At 42.2% G+C, this 15089-nt stretch overlaps 4 protein-coding genes across 4 annotated transcripts in view; 1 reads left to right on the top strand and 3 right to left on the bottom strand.

Moving 5' to 3' along the window:
- Positions 1-1895, bottom strand: part of snx16 (sorting nexin 16) — a 6374-nt gene extending 4479 nt beyond the window's left edge. Inside the window, exons 1-5 of the mRNA XM_057327160.1 lie at positions 1630-1895; positions 1216-1545; positions 892-978; positions 435-583; positions 229-298 (exon numbers count right to left, since the gene is read on the bottom strand). Of these exons, the coding sequence (XP_057183143.1) occupies positions 229-298; positions 435-583; positions 892-978; positions 1216-1521 (612 nt within the window). The 5' untranslated portion in view covers positions 1522-1545; positions 1630-1895. The remainder of the gene's footprint in view (positions 1-228; positions 299-434; positions 584-891; positions 979-1215; positions 1546-1629) is intronic.
- A 697-nt stretch (positions 1896-2592) lies between these two features.
- On the bottom strand, positions 2593-4972 carry LOC130549824 (uncharacterized). Its single transcript, XM_057327161.1, has 7 exons — positions 4752-4972; positions 3951-4011; positions 3613-3663; positions 3495-3539; positions 3352-3416; positions 3107-3251; positions 2593-2944 (listed from the first exon to the last, which is right to left on the bottom strand). The coding sequence occupies exons 1-7, from the start codon at positions 4955-4957 to the stop codon at positions 2654-2656; spliced, it is 864 nt and encodes a 287-aa protein (XP_057183144.1). The 5' UTR covers positions 4958-4972; the 3' UTR covers positions 2593-2653.
- A 612-nt stretch (positions 4973-5584) lies between these two features.
- pigm (phosphatidylinositol glycan anchor biosynthesis, class M) lies at positions 5585-9014 on the top strand. The gene is made up of 5 exons (XM_057327159.1): positions 5585-7291; positions 7465-7982; positions 8058-8316; positions 8473-8574; positions 8641-9014. The coding sequence occupies exons 1-5, from the start codon at positions 7136-7138 to the stop codon at positions 8803-8805; spliced, it is 1200 nt and encodes a 399-aa protein (XP_057183142.1). The 5' UTR covers positions 5585-7135; the 3' UTR covers positions 8806-9014.
- A 53-nt stretch (positions 9015-9067) lies between these two features.
- ahrra (aryl-hydrocarbon receptor repressor a) lies at positions 9068-15040 on the bottom strand. The gene is made up of 5 exons (XM_057327158.1): positions 14758-15040; positions 13233-13362; positions 13009-13142; positions 12315-12502; positions 9068-12244 (listed from the first exon to the last, which is right to left on the bottom strand). Exons 1-5 carry the CDS (start codon positions 14893-14895, stop codon positions 11329-11331), a joined length of 1506 nt encoding a protein of 501 aa, XP_057183141.1. The 5' UTR covers positions 14896-15040; the 3' UTR covers positions 9068-11328.
- Positions 15041-15089: the final 49 nt, after the last annotated feature.

Raw genomic sequence — 15089 nt, 5'->3', positions numbered from 1 at the left:
GAGACAGACATACAGACAGAGAGACAGACAGACAGTCAGTGAGACAGACAGACAGAGAGAGACAGAGAGAGAGACAGACAGAGAGAGAGAGAGACAGACAGACAGAGTTGTGTTGTTTATACTGCTCACAAGAGCCCATCTTTACCTCACTGGATCTAAATCTCGTGACTTCATGTTAAAGAAATGTGAGTAATCAGAAGCATGTAAATGTGGCTGTTAAACTCTCACCCGACTCTCCTCCAGACTGTCGAACGGGCCGGGCGGATCGTCAAGACACAAGAACTCCCGAACCGCCCCGCTAACGAGAAACATTCATTTAAACGTACGTGTTTGGCTTACAGTGCATCTGAGGTACACGTCAAAGCAGAGCGTGCGTTCCCTGGGAACACAACCCACAACATCAGAATAATCATTCAGAATTCCCAGCAGCTCACCAGTTGGCGATGTCTTTATGGGCCACAAGGTTCTGCAGGAAAGCCTGTAGGCCCAGCTGTCTGTCCTCCAAGAACTCTGTGTCGTAGTTATCTTTAAACCAGCGCTTCGGAGGAAGAGACAGTCTGAATCCAGGAAACATCTCCTTTAGCTAAACACACAGACATACATCACAACATTTCCAGGACTGAAAACAATCCTTGACTGGACTACAAAGGCATCGGTCTGTATTTTATCATTTTATTACAAGTACAAATAAAGGAATTTAGTTGAAATGAAAACATTTAGCTATTTTTCTGATTAGGTTTTTTTTGCCATACTGCATCATTGGTTTTTGTGTCACACGTAGCAACATTTTAATGACGTCACATTTTGCTCAGATCTGTAATTGTTGAAGTGTTATGTAGAAGAAAATGTTTGTTATGACTCCTGTAATAACTCAACAATCTTAATACGGACCTTTTCATTAAGTCTCGAGAAGTCAGTGTAGCGTCTGAAGACGACCCAGCTCTCCTCAGGACTTTTCTTCACCAGAACTTTATAGACCTGCAAGTTAGAAGAGAAAGAAATGTAGTATTGTTACCATGACAACCTGTTGAACATGATGGAGAAGAGGATAGCCTGTATCATCATCCATGTCACATTTAGGAACTGTTTGTTGCTCATTTTGTTAGGGGCTCCGACGTCTTGACGTGATGACGACACACCTTTACAACTATTGGCTTTTAGTGGCATTTTGACCGTGTCTGTGAACGCTTCTGTCATCTGTCAATGACCACTCACAGTGAATTTAGCCCGCTCCTCCATCACCTCGTAGCCCAGCACGGTGGGCGTGAGGGGTCGCTCCTCCCAGTCCGGCCAGGGGGTTTCTGGCGGGCTGTCTGAATGAGGGTAGCAAGAATATTCCACCGAGCGTTCGGTGGCGTTGAGTCTGGCGCGGGTGATGGGGCTCTGACACGGCGCCGCTGCGGCTCTCCTGCGGCCTGAGCTCGACTCGCTGCACGCCGATGACGCTCTCTGCGGCCGCCTGGGTTTACCGTCCACCCGCAGAGCTCTGTCTACGGGCACAGGAACAAAAGGTGTGGCCATCGCCCGTGAACACGCGCACACAACCTGAGAAAAAAAAACATGAACCTCAGTTAATCTCTCTCGCTCGCTCGCTCTACCACACAAACACAGCATGACTCTAATACTCACGATATGAAAACTTTCAGACGTTAACTGTCATAAAAACAACCACTGAATTCACGGGAGTCCATTTGTATTTTAAATGGTCTGAGCTCATCTTTACTGCCTGAGTGTTTTGCTTGCTGTTACTTCTCCACCGGCCCGTGGCGTGTCACTAGCAGCCGGATAAACGTCATCACGTGCGGAAACGACGCGTCGTCAATTCTTTGTTACAAAAACAGAAACGCGTGTGGCTACCCGATCCGTCCCGGAAACACGATTTGTTCCGCGCATGCGCGAAACTGACGTCACTTCCTGTCTGAAATAAATCGAAACACTTTACGGCAGTTTCGGGTATGTAGGCTATGTGGCTACCCGATCCGTCCCGGAAACACGATTTGTTCCGCGCATGTGCGAAACTGACGTCACTTCCTGTCTGAAATAAATCGAAACACTTTACGGCAGTTTCGGGTATGTAGGCTATACCGTTACTGCTGTTGTTTTACACTCGGAGTTTAATATATATATTTTTTATTACATTTATTAATAAATGTATTTATTATATCTGTATAAGTTTCTTTTTTCTTCATTTGTTTCTTACAATGCTTTGAGATATTTCCTGGCTTGTTAAATTGTTGCTGAATTATATTGCATGTTTGTTTTAAGGTGGTCATAAAAAATAACTACCCGATCCATTTCGGTTAAAATTTGGTTAATATGTGGCACAAATTAACTTCATTGAATTAAATAAATGGTCAAATTAAACTGAATTGTTTAAATTTGCTAGACACAATTTGGAAAATACAGATGTGCATACAGATGTGTTTTCTTTCTATTCATTTTCTAAAGATAGGTTCTACATAACTGTTCTACATATTTAACTGCATTTAAGAAACACACAGAATACAGTTATATATATATTCTTTCAATTTATTTATACATTTGTTCCATTCCTCACACGCTCGCTCACTCTCGCACACACACACACACACACGCACGCACATGCACACTCTCTCTCACACTCACTCACTCACTCACACACGCGCACACACACTCACACACTACATTTCTCTTTGTAGAACATAGCATTGACCTTTAGGCCTTGGTCATCAACACAGTACGACAAAAATGTTTCCATGTCTTCTTGGTAATGAAATATAAACAAAAAGGCATCCTTCGCCTCAGAGAATTGACCCCCCAAGAGGTTCTTGATGGCATTTTGTTGATCACCCCTGTTCATCTGCAAAAAGGCAGGCTCTGTCACCTCCCCACGGAATAAGTGTCTGTGATTCTGTACCCAGTACCACGCTGTATTTAGGTCTCGGACAATGGTTGGCTGCTGCACCTATTGAAGTAAATGAAGTTTATGCTTCATTCTAATTGGTTGACTAATTAAATGGCCTATAGTCATTTATTCCTTACATAGTAAAATGGCACAACAGTTATACTATTTATTCAGCAATCATGCAAATGCTTCATGTATAACCACTACTGTATAATCATTAACCTTATCAATGTCCTTGTCATCCACAACTCTTCTGCTGGGTGACAGTTTGGTGGTGGTGAATTTCGACACCCTAAACACAGGCTCAACGATCCCCTGAAGGAGTTGGGATGCTTCTTCGGTCCAGTATGCAAACCTCTGTCCATGCCTTTGAAAATATATGTAAATGTATATGAACTCTATGTAATAGCTTTAGCTAACTTAATACAGCCAAGATACTGAAATTATATCTGTAGAATCTATCATACCCTTCTAGGCAAAATCTTTCCATGAGGTTAATGCACCACCACTGGCGAATCAATGGCACCTCCTCCTAAAACACACAAACACACAAAAAAAATGTACACATCCCAGTAGTTCAATGACATACTTGTGTGAAAATCCAGCTTACCTCTGTGAATGTTAAGGGACATGATGTGCAGATGCTGAGAGCATACTGTGAAACACAAATAACACTGTAAGACTTTGGTTTTATTATCTAACAGCTTTGATAAATTAAACATTCTTACCATCAGCATGTAGACACCACAAGAATCCCCACTGGACTGTTGAGGAAAAAACTGGAAAAGGAAAAGTGCATCCACAGTTAGTTTAAAAAACAACTGCAATTTTTAGGTAAGGGATGATGTACAGGCAGCAGGTTGTTATCGCAGAATAAAGCCTGACAGTGTGATAAAGACTGGGTTACCATGTGTTATTAGTTTTGTGTGCTTGTTATCTGGGAATATCAAACCTTGGAATGTTGCAACTGGCCAATCAGAATCAAGTATTCCAGAGCACAGTGTAATAAACATGTTTAGTTATATACATACATTTGCTTGACACAATTCCATCATTTAAAACATACCTCAAGGTCTCTTCCTGTTTTTTCAGTCCAGGATCCTGGGTCAATGAAGCTTGCAATGTGTCTGGGATTCCAAAGAGAACACAAAATTACATAACGTGCAATTAAATTATCAGGTGTGCAGCCTGAGAACTAGGCTCTTTGATGAACTTGAAGCCTGTGAACGAGGCTCTATACAAACTTGAAGCCTGAGAACGAGGCTCCTTTTGGAAACTGTAACCAAATAACATGCCTGGAACAAGGCCAGTAAATTATCTTAAGTCTAAACCTAAATATGGTTCTGTAAGTCTTATCTCCAAAACCATCAGGTTGTCTTCCTCGGACAGGACAACTAGCCGCATGTACTGTTTAATTGGGCCGGTGTAGAAGAGTCTGTCGCCTGTTTGAAGAAGAAAAAAAGCATGAAAAAGTTGCAGTTAAAAGAAATATCATATTATCTGATATCTGACTAAAATTAAACTCCATAAAGGTCAATAAAAACATCACATAAATTTAACCAATTTTATATATAAATTGATTTTATAATTAATATATAAAATAATGCACAAATCACACTACAAAGAAAGAAATTTGTAATGGTTTTAATGGTAAAAGCTAATGGTTCATAGTAGTATTTTAATGTAAACCATTAGCATCTCTGTGAAGGGTTCTATCGTTTTCTTATTCTATACGGGAATTTAACAAGTACAGTTAATGTAGCTCGATATTTTAAACATAACTTTGTAAATTAAGCACATGACCCAGGTTGTAACAGATTGTCAGTTCTCCTTTTAATTATAAAATCGCTTAACGCAATTTAATTACCTTTGATGATAAAATTCGAAGACGCCCGGAACAGGTGTAATGCCGAGAAATGCACCCCTGCCAGATTCCGAGCTGGTCCCAGGTCGAGAAGACTGTCGTAAAATGTCGGCGATAACAGGAAGTGACGTCAGTTTCGCGCATGCGCGGAACAAATCGTGTTTCCGGGACGGATCGGGTAGCCACAACGCGTAAAGAACGATTAACATTATTCTGTTACGGCGCGTTTGTGAGGTTAAAACAGCGCCATATATATTATATTATATATAGCTTAAGATAAAATACTGAAACGTCCGAAACGACATTACAACAACTAACGACTCTAGCAGCATCTGCTGGACAAAATAAAGAAAACAATGCAAGAAAAATCCATTAGCAAATGTAATTATTCGGCAAATTGAATAAAACAAATGCAATAAAACTAACCTATCAAAAACTGTATTACACTGCGTTCTTCTGGTCTCCCTTCATGTTATCTAGTAGTGTAGTGTGGCGCTCGAAGGTTAAAGGGGCAGTTTATCCAAAAATGAAAAATCTGTCATCATTTACTCACCCTCAGGTTGTTTCAAACCTGCATAAAATTCTTTGTTCCAATGAACACGGATGAAGATGTTTGGAAGAACGTTAGCAATTTTCAGTTCTGGGACATCATCCACTACCATAGTAGAGCCAGGGGCGGACTTTTAGTGATTTGGGGGCCCTACGCGATTTCAGGATTTCAGGGCCTCAACAGTCAACATGATATGCACCCTTATTTTGCAATCTCGTACTCAAGACTTTCTTCTCTATATTTTAAAATAAACTGTTATTTAAATAAAATAAATCGTACTGTCTGTCAATAATTTGTCTCAAAGTGAAATAAAAATGAATTCACAAATAACAAAAACTAAATTCTCAAACAAACTATTTACAACATCTGTTTACACTTTGATATTATTATTTTTGTGGTCTTGAGACAATTTATGCATTTTTAACAGGAAAGAGAAATTTCTACAGTTATTATACCCATCTCCACTGAACAGATTGGACCAGTCACCTAAGATTGGACAACAAAAGAAACTACACTATCATTTTTTACACTGTACACTAGCCACGATCAGCTAATATTTTCACCGTTTTTCTTATTAATGAAGTAGTTGCTGGATGTGAATTGACGGTCATCGCTGTTACTGGGAAAGTCAAATCTTTGATTTGAACTGGCCCTCTCCTATACGCTCACAACGCTCTTGTCTGATAAATGTTTTGGCCAGAAGTAGGATCGTCCCTCAATAAAACAGTGCGTCTGTGTGCTGGTCGCGTGCTGATCTTGGGCTGCACTCACTGGCACATTGTCATTTTGCGGGGCCGGGTAGAAAACCCACCCGTGTGTGGCGGGAGAGAGGCCGATGCTGCTGTGGGAGCAGCATCAGCGGAGTTTGTGTGAAAAAAGAAGAGACTTTTGGAAGTTTGGCCAAATTCTTTTTTCTCTCTTATTTTTTCGGCTCCGCTGGGGTATTTGCGTTTCATTATATACTTAATCTGCCGCTGGCAAATTTTCTCTCGCTCTTCTAATTTCTAACCGTCTCTAACCTCTAACGTTCACCCCTCGTTAACTAATGTTAGTTATTTATGTTTCCTCCAGCAAAATGAAAGCACTTCACTCCAATGACGTCATACTTTAGAACACGATCATGATGGTGTTGTAGCGCACAGAAATGTGTCATTCATGATGATGTGCTGTTTTATGTTTCTGCACCTAAGTTACAGAGAGCTGACGGTAGGTTTGAGCGCCCCGGAAAGACGACGGGCAGATAGACTTACTGTAGTTCAGCCTGTGTGTGTTATTCATTATTCTGAGTCATGAGGAAACAAAAGTGTACCGAGAAGCTCTTTGTCGTTTTTCAGACTCTTCAGTATTTGTATTATTAATTTAAAACATATTGTGGATGTAATAGATGATCACGCAGTCATGCACAGGAGTGACAGAGCGCGTGCTAATCAGAATGAATGAAAGGGAAACATATCAAGTTATTCCTACTAAATAATGATTCCGCAGTTGATTGTGACATTTATTATGTGGATTTGTGGCTGTTGTTGTCACTTTGAATTATAAATGTTGCAGATTGACCGGTTAATGTGATATATATATATCCTCATTGGAGGCTGAGCCCCCCAATATTGAAAACCTAGAATCGCCCTGTATACAGGTATGAAATGACACGAGTAAATGTGAGTAAATGATGACAGAATTTTCATTTTTGGATGAACTATCACTTTAAGATGCTTTGTGGCAGACGGACGTTTGTTTCCGGGCAGTGGAGTCACGTGATGGTGTAATATGGCGGAAGCGCTAGTGAAAGAGTGCGTCTTTTAACGCTGTCGTGTTTTCTCTCTCGCTCCAATAGTTTATGATGGATGTTCAGGGCTGTGTGGTGTTCAGCGCGGCGGTTCTGATCCGGTTATTGTTGTTGTGTTTCGGTGTTTATCAGGATCAGAATCTGCAGGTGAAATACACTGATGTGGATTATCACGTGTTCACTGACGCCTCGAAATTCATCACACAGGTGAGACAACTTGACTTGCACAGCTACAGCTAGTGTGTTTGAACGTTATTATGGGCTAAAGAATGCGCAGAGTATTGTTTTTCATAGTCACGTTTGAGGAGGAGTAAAGAAGGTGTTTTACCGAATGTCATTGTACCGAATGTAACGTTAGCACTTATTTCTTTTTTGTTCAGGGTGATAGTCCGTACAACAGATCCACGTTCCGCTACACGCCGCTGCTGGCCCTCATGCTGACCCCAAACATCCTCGTGAGCTCTTACTTCGGTAAGCTTCTGTTCGTGGGCTGTGATGTCCTGTGTGGACTGCTCATCTTCAGACTGTCGTCTCTTCGTGGGGTGTCCCGGAGCTCCGCGTGGGTTTACTGCGGACTGTGGCTGTTTAACCCGCTGCCGATCGGTGTGTCCACGCGTGGAAACGCAGAATCTCTGCTGGCGGTTCTGGTTCTGTCCACGCTCTGGTGTCTGGAGTGCGAGAGACTGCCGTCCGCCGCTCTTCTGTTCGGCTTATCCGTCCACATGAAGATCTACCCGGTCACTTATGCGCTGCCCATCGCTCTGTCTCTGTGGAAACCCGCGTCCCGGGACCGCGGCGTCATGCGCAACGTTCTCGCGTGCTTTAGCGGTGATTTGCTCCTGTTTGCTGCTGTTTCCGGATCGTTGTTCTTCGCTCTAAATGTGACTTTCTACAGCATGTAAGAGACGCTAAACCCCAGTCAAACAAACAAACGGTGAGAAATTCATTCACTCTCCATACTTTCTCTTTGCAGTTACGGCTGGGATTTCGTGCACGAGTCGTATCTGTACCACGTGACCCGCAGAGACACACGTCATAACTTCTCTCCGTATTTCTACATGTTGTACGTGACGTCAGAGCGCAGCTGGAGCGGCTGTCTCGCGCTGCTCTGTTTCCTGCCGCAGCTTCTGCTGCTGCTCGTTTCGTCGCTGATGTTTCACTCGGATCTTCCCTTCTGCTGTTTCCTTCACACCGCAGTGTTTGTCAGCTTCAACAAAGTGTGCACATCACAGGTAAGGTTAGACATGACGTCAGCAGCTGGAAGAGGCTAGTTCTGTTGTCCATTGATTTCTAGGCGTTTAACAACAAGCTAGGTAGGAATGTTGATGAATGGCTTTAAGTGATTGTGGAGAATGGTGTTCAGATGGTCTCTGGATTTCTGTCCTCAGTATTTTCTGTGGTATCTGTGTTTGCTGCCGCTGGTTTTGCCGCGTTTGACCTTCAGCGTGAGACGAGGCTTCGGGCTTCTGCTCTTGTGGTTTGTGGGACAGGTGAGCGCCTCGATGGCTTTTTCTTGAGTTTTCTCCCTCTGGACTGAGATGTTTCTGTGTGTTTAGGCTCTGTGGTTGGCTCCAGCGTATTATTTGGAGTTCGAGGGCTGGAACGCTTTCGCTCTCGTTTGGATCGCCGGTCTGATGTTTCTCCTCATCAACTCTCTCATTCTGGCTCAGATCATCTCCCATTACAGACCTGTAGACGTGCAGCAAAAGAAAACCAACTGAAAGTGTCAGAAAATGATTGTGTATCACGTCGGATAAAGAATACACGTGACGTGAAGCGTACAGCGATGGCATGTTCTCGTGGTTTGTGTCGATACCTCAGAAGAGCAGCAGATGTCGCTCACAGTTAAAATGGCCCCAATTATCATCATCTCATGTTTGTTGGGTGAATGATTGTTTCAGGGGTGTTTATGAACAGTCAGTTTGCTTTATATATATATATATATATATATATATAATAATTATCTTATATTAAATTATTCTGTGCTATATTAAAGCTGCAAGGTGAGGTAACAATCTCTTATTAATCTTGAGTACCTATAGAGTAGTATTGCATACGTCGTATCTTGGAAGAGTATTTAGTTTGATCACATTTATAAAAGACAGAGACAGCATGTAGCATTATTGCCGGTAAAAGACGAAATCCTGGGTGTGTGCGGGGGGCGGAACTACAGCACGAGCACACAATACATCATCGCATTATCCCTGCATAACTGTTGATTCACTATAAGTTTGTGTTGTTTACATTATGCACGTACACGCTGACTTAGTTTGACCTGCCGCGTGTGGTTCATGTCCGGCATCTTTTAGCGATGGGACTTCTTCATCTATCAGTTTCAAACCGTCTCCAAATCCAGCGTCATCTATAAAGGTATTTTTGGTGCAAAACTACTGAGCACCTGTGAGAGTGGAATTTGTAGTTGTAGAGGTCGGCCACACATGTGTATCAGTAAATTTTGTAGTCAAAATTTGAAGTTGCAAACTTGTCTATTTTTTTCTCTCCCGCAAACACAACACAACAGTTACACCTTCTTGAATCCTTCAAAAATACCTTCATAGTCATCGCCCAAATGCAGTGAACAAACAAACAAACACATCTGAACTTCCATCAGCCGAGTGAAGCGCATTGATGGGCGTGCTCTGTCTCACGCTGGAAGACGAGTGGGCGGGATTTTACGGGAGAATTGTCCAATAAGGGACTATGAACCCTTGTAACGAAATGGGAATCCATGTTCGAAAAAACTTTCCAAACCCTGGCGGAGTGAATGGAGCACAGAAATACTACGTCATACGTTCAACGCGTTTTTTTGACAAGTTGATCATGTTAAGCTTGAGAAGCCAGCACGTTTAACAGTGTAAAGAAGTCAGAATGCATGAAATAGCACATCACCTCCGCTTTTACCTTTGTCATCACCCCTTGTTTGAAACCTAAAATTGCAGATTGATTGACACACTGCTGTCATAAATCATCATTCTAAGCTTGCCATTGTGAGATGTCTTTGATCAAGAACTGATTTATGTTTATTTAGAGAGATATGTTTAGTTAGGGATTGCAGCTTATGGTTGTTTGTGTTTGTGCAGACATTTCTATTCATGCATTTGGCAGACACTTTTATCCAAAGCGACTTACATTGCATTATACTATAATAATAGTTGAACGAGTTGCATCAACTCGTAAACACTCGACAAGTGACAATATTTCTACACTATTATCTGTGTAGTCGCAGTGTGTTGATGGACATTTCCAGTAAGTCGAAACAAATCTTTGACATGAGAATCATAAAACAAGGACGAAGTGGACTGTTGTTTGTAATGTACAAGAATTATTTATTTTGTAATAAATATGACAGAAAAACACATTTGATTGCTGCTTTTACTTTGGTTAAAACATTCTTCTATCCTCTGTTAATATTTATGTCACGTTAAAAGTCCTTCCTGGACTAGTGCAAAGCCCTTTATATATTTGCTGTTAAATACAAAATGTTGAACTGTTTAAAAAAGTGTGTTTGCAAACGAAGAGGGACCGTTTACTGCTGTGAATGTCAAAATGACACCGAGTCTCGGCAGACTTTTTATTTCCATTTGTTCTAGAAGTGCAAGTTATTGGCATACTTGTTGTTTTTGAAACGGTAGTTTACTTAAAAACAAAGGACATGTTTGTCATCCTTATTGATGCTTAAACATATCTCATGTATTGACATTATGTTATGAGTGATGAAATCTTAGTTTGCAATGTAAAAGTCAACATCATAGTTTCCACTTTTTGGCTACATTATTATTAAATGACAACATTTGTTTCCACACATGGTCAAACCATTTTAACTACCCAAAACATATTGTCAAAAGAAATCCTTCAGTTTTTACGGCTTCAAATACTGATTAAACAAGCGTTTATCATATGAAAGTCAAACACGGATTATCACAACATACCCAAATCTTCAAACAAATCTTTGTGTCTTGAACGTAAATGTGAATTTTTGTACTTCAGATGAATGTGAAATCGTATTTATTTCATCATTCGTCATTTGTTAGTTTATTTTTATTTGTGCGATTACCTGCTCATGTGTTATGTCATTATTAGTTCATGAATAGTTGGACACTGAAAACAAGACAATCTCATAAAAAAAGAACCCAATCAAAACTTTTACAGCAAAACCTCGAGAGCACGTCTCAACAGTCAGAGAACTTTGTAAAAGTTGAAAGACATTCTTATATTGCTAGAGAGAAAACAACGTCTGCAGAGTTTCACTGCATGAACACATACGGCTGGATCTTCTGCTGGCCGGCGTTCATCACAGAGTTGGTGTGCGCGGCCGCCTGCTCGTGCCAGGGCGGAGAATCCACGGGCTCTTGTTTGATGCAGTGAAGCCCTTTAAGCTCGTAGTCTGTCTTGTATTGATGCTGCACGTAGTGTTTGTAGTCGACGTAAGCGGCACCGCAGTGCGACTCTGGAGGATTCGTTCTCTGAGGGCTCCAATCTGCTGTTTCTTTGTTCAGGACGCACCTGAGAGGTCGAGCCGTTCCCTCGTAAGTGCTTGGACAGTGGCTGCTGTACATGTGGCTGACCTTCGACCTTTGACAGGGTGAATACTGCTCGGAGTATCCACTCTCTGGTTTCATCTGCGCAGCGGCGTAGCCGTTCATGTAGCGCTCGTGATCTGCCCACGGGCGTCCGTAGTAATCGCAGCCGTTTTCGGTGTCGGAGTCCTGCTCCACCTTTATGGGCAGCTCGCTCATGGCGAGCGGGTCGTAGCCCTCGACGTGACCTTCGTAACAGAAGTTGTCGTTCTTGATGTAATCTTCGGCCTCGCCGCGCTGTGAGCCACCACTCTGTGGAAGGAACGCATCGGCCCTGTTACCGCAACATCCGGGAGACAATCGATACGGTTTTCCGTAGTGTCCGTGTTTGCTCGGCCGGGCTCCGGGCAGCGGGTGGACCCCGTGATTGGAGCCTCTCAAGGGCCACGTGCCCTCAAGGTTTGTAAACTTCTGGTTGCTCGGCACAGACTTGCAGAAGTTCAAGGGCTCGTCCTGACTGTAGTGAACTTCACTCCTGTACTTGACGTTGTCTTTGGAGAGCGGCGTCCAGGACTCGTGTGGCCGTACGGGACCGATGGGCTCCGTTCCGTTGCTCAGCACTGAATGTCGTCTGAGATGGTCACTACAGGAGAAAAACAGATGATCATATCTGATCGACACACAAACAGATCAGCCTGAGCAAAAAACCTCACTTGTGATCTAACGGCGTGAGAACAGCGGGGTTCTTGTGTTTGCTCTTCATCTTCATCTCAGTGATGGAGGGCAGAAGCAGAGGAACGGCGACGCAGAACAGGGCTAACTGAGGTGGCAGAACGACTCCTGACGGCGTCTTTTTCCTCTGACCCTGAAGAAACTTCAGTCGGCCCTGAAACTGCATCGTCTACAAACACACATGAACTTCATTAATACATATTTCACAATGTCTCTACTGTATTTTCATTTGCTTGTCATTCATTCCTAAAAAGTCTGAAAAACGTTTTGGAAAAGAAGCTCATGTGCTGGTCAGGTAAGTTTTGAAGCATGGTAGCTGGTTTAAGCTGGTCCTGAGTACATGACCAGCTTAAACCAGCAAATGACCAGCACAAACCAGCTACCATGCTTCAAAACCTACCTGACCAGCACATGAGGTTGTTTTTTCAACAGGGTTCTCATAAAAAGATTTCTGATCAAAACAAACCAACGGTCCGATTCACCTACAGACTCTTGTGAACATTAAAAATATCTGTAGTCAAAAATCTCCAAACTCAAAAGTCTGTCGTGTGAAACTCTCGAGTAAATGGGCTTATGAAGGTCTGGAATGTTCAATAATAATTAGTTTGATCAGATCTGTGTAAACTCACATTTCCAAGTCATTTGCTAAACTGTGATGGTGGCCTACAGACTTACCCGAAATCCAGATGTGCTGTCCAGTAAACAGCGAACCCTGAGTATAAAACATCGATTTAAGAAGCAAGAGAACTCGGCAGGAATGCCAGCGCTCTCTTCAGACAGAAACAATCTGCTCACCACAACGTCTTCACCTACAAAACAGACACGAGCGATCGATCTGAGTGAAATATTCTTCTACACGTGACATTGAAACGTGACGTGTGACTTGTATAAAGTGGCACCTGTGCCGGAGGATGAATGCTGCTCAGGTGTTTGTGGGGCCGGGTTCATGGCCCAATGCAGCTGTCGTCTGAACTCCTGTCTGTCATCAACGTGAATGTAGTCAAAGACGTTCTGATGCATCACATCTGTCTGAGGACAAACACACATCACATTCAATGATCAGTATGAACAGTCCGACCTCTGACATCTGATCTGATGGACGGCGTCCGATTCTTATCACATCGTGTAGTGTACACAGATATATGAAGGTGAGCGTAAAGTGTTTTTATTTCTCCTGCACACAATCTTGGGATGTCAGTTAAAGTGATAGTTCAATTCAATTCAGTTTGATTGACAGTATATAGCACTTTTCACGTCGTTTCATTGTTGCAAAGCAGCTTTACAGGAAGAAAGACAAAATAAACAAAAGTTAGTCTTGGTATTAAAAGAAAAGATTCCGTCATTATTTACTCACTCCATGTATGATTTCCTTGTCTATCACGTCCTGTCATGTTGCTTTATCCTGTTCTGGTCTGTATTTCTGTTTTTTACATTGGCATTTATTGCAACTGTATTCATGTTGTATGAGTATATGTTCTATTCAGCACAGTACAGCTCGTGTCTGTATGTATAGATGAGCACAGCTGGAACACCCTAAACCCGCCAACTCCTGCTCTTTGCCAGTAAAGCATTTTATTTGACTTTATTCTGTTATTCTCTAGTCTACTTTCCATTCTAAGAAGATATGTTTTAAGAATGTTGATAATCAAACAACGCTGAACCCCCTTGACTTCCATTGTATAAACACATTTCTCAAAATATCTTCTTTTGTGTTCCACTGAAAATGTACAAACACATGAGAGACAGAATTTTGGCCAAACTAACCCTTGAAGCATCTTAGTACTGATGTATTGTGCTGTTTATTTTTGATTAGATATGATGACATGATTGATTCTGAATTCAGTCTCTAATGGATGAGATGAGTCCGGTGTTCAGGACTAACTCTGAGAATCAAAGGCATGAACTCATCGCCATCGCTGTTCTCTAATGTGGTAAAAGGTATTTTAGATTCATCTGGAAGGTACCGCGAGACCTCTTGTGTTCATCATCGACCGCCCAAAGGACCAGTGAGCTCAGAATGAAATATTTCTTTGAAAAATGATGATTGTTTTCTAAAATATTAAGCTTGCTTTATAGTTTGCATGTAAGAGCCACGTGAAGCTTTCTAAACATTTGTCTTGTAAGTCCGCACTAGATGGAATGACAGTGTGAGATCCGTCTGTTAAACACTCATGAAACCCTGACGCACGTCACAGAAACATTTTCTTGTGATGATATTCTTTAAACGACAGGTGAATTTACCACAGCAGCCTGTAATCCTGATGCTTAACATCAGTAGTTGAACACAACTAAACACCACATGTTGGATCATGGACAGTGTGTGTGAGAGCAGATATCACTGTAAGAGTGACATTACATGTAGTGACGATCTGTGAGCATGTATGACATCAGCACTGAGACGACATCAGAACGCTTTCAGCTCACCTGATGGAAGCCGAGATAATCGACTATTGTAGAGGACGTGTAGAACACCATGCCATCACTGCTCACAACCAGCGCGAAACCTGCTAAAGACTGACACACACACACACACACACACACATTACTTTCTGATGACGACATCAAGAGAATGTGATAAAAATATCTGTTGTCTCCCTCTCTCTATCTCTCCCTCCCTCTCTCTCCCTCTCTCTCCCTCCCTCTCTCTCCCTCTCTCTCCCTCCCTCTCTCTCCCTCTCTCTCCCTCCCTCTCCCTCCCTCTCTCTCCCTCTCTCTCTCTCTCTCTCTCTCTCTCTCTCTCTCTCTCTCTCTCTCTC

This window comes from Triplophysa rosa, unplaced genomic scaffold (assembly GCF_024868665.1).
Source record: "Triplophysa rosa unplaced genomic scaffold, Trosa_1v2 scaffold17_ERROPOS7180667+, whole genome shotgun sequence".
Classification (NCBI taxonomy): Eukaryota; Metazoa; Chordata; class Actinopteri; order Cypriniformes; family Nemacheilidae; genus Triplophysa; species Triplophysa rosa.
Note: the sequence above shows the minus strand (reverse complement) of the source record. Positions and strands in the feature narration are given on the sequence as shown.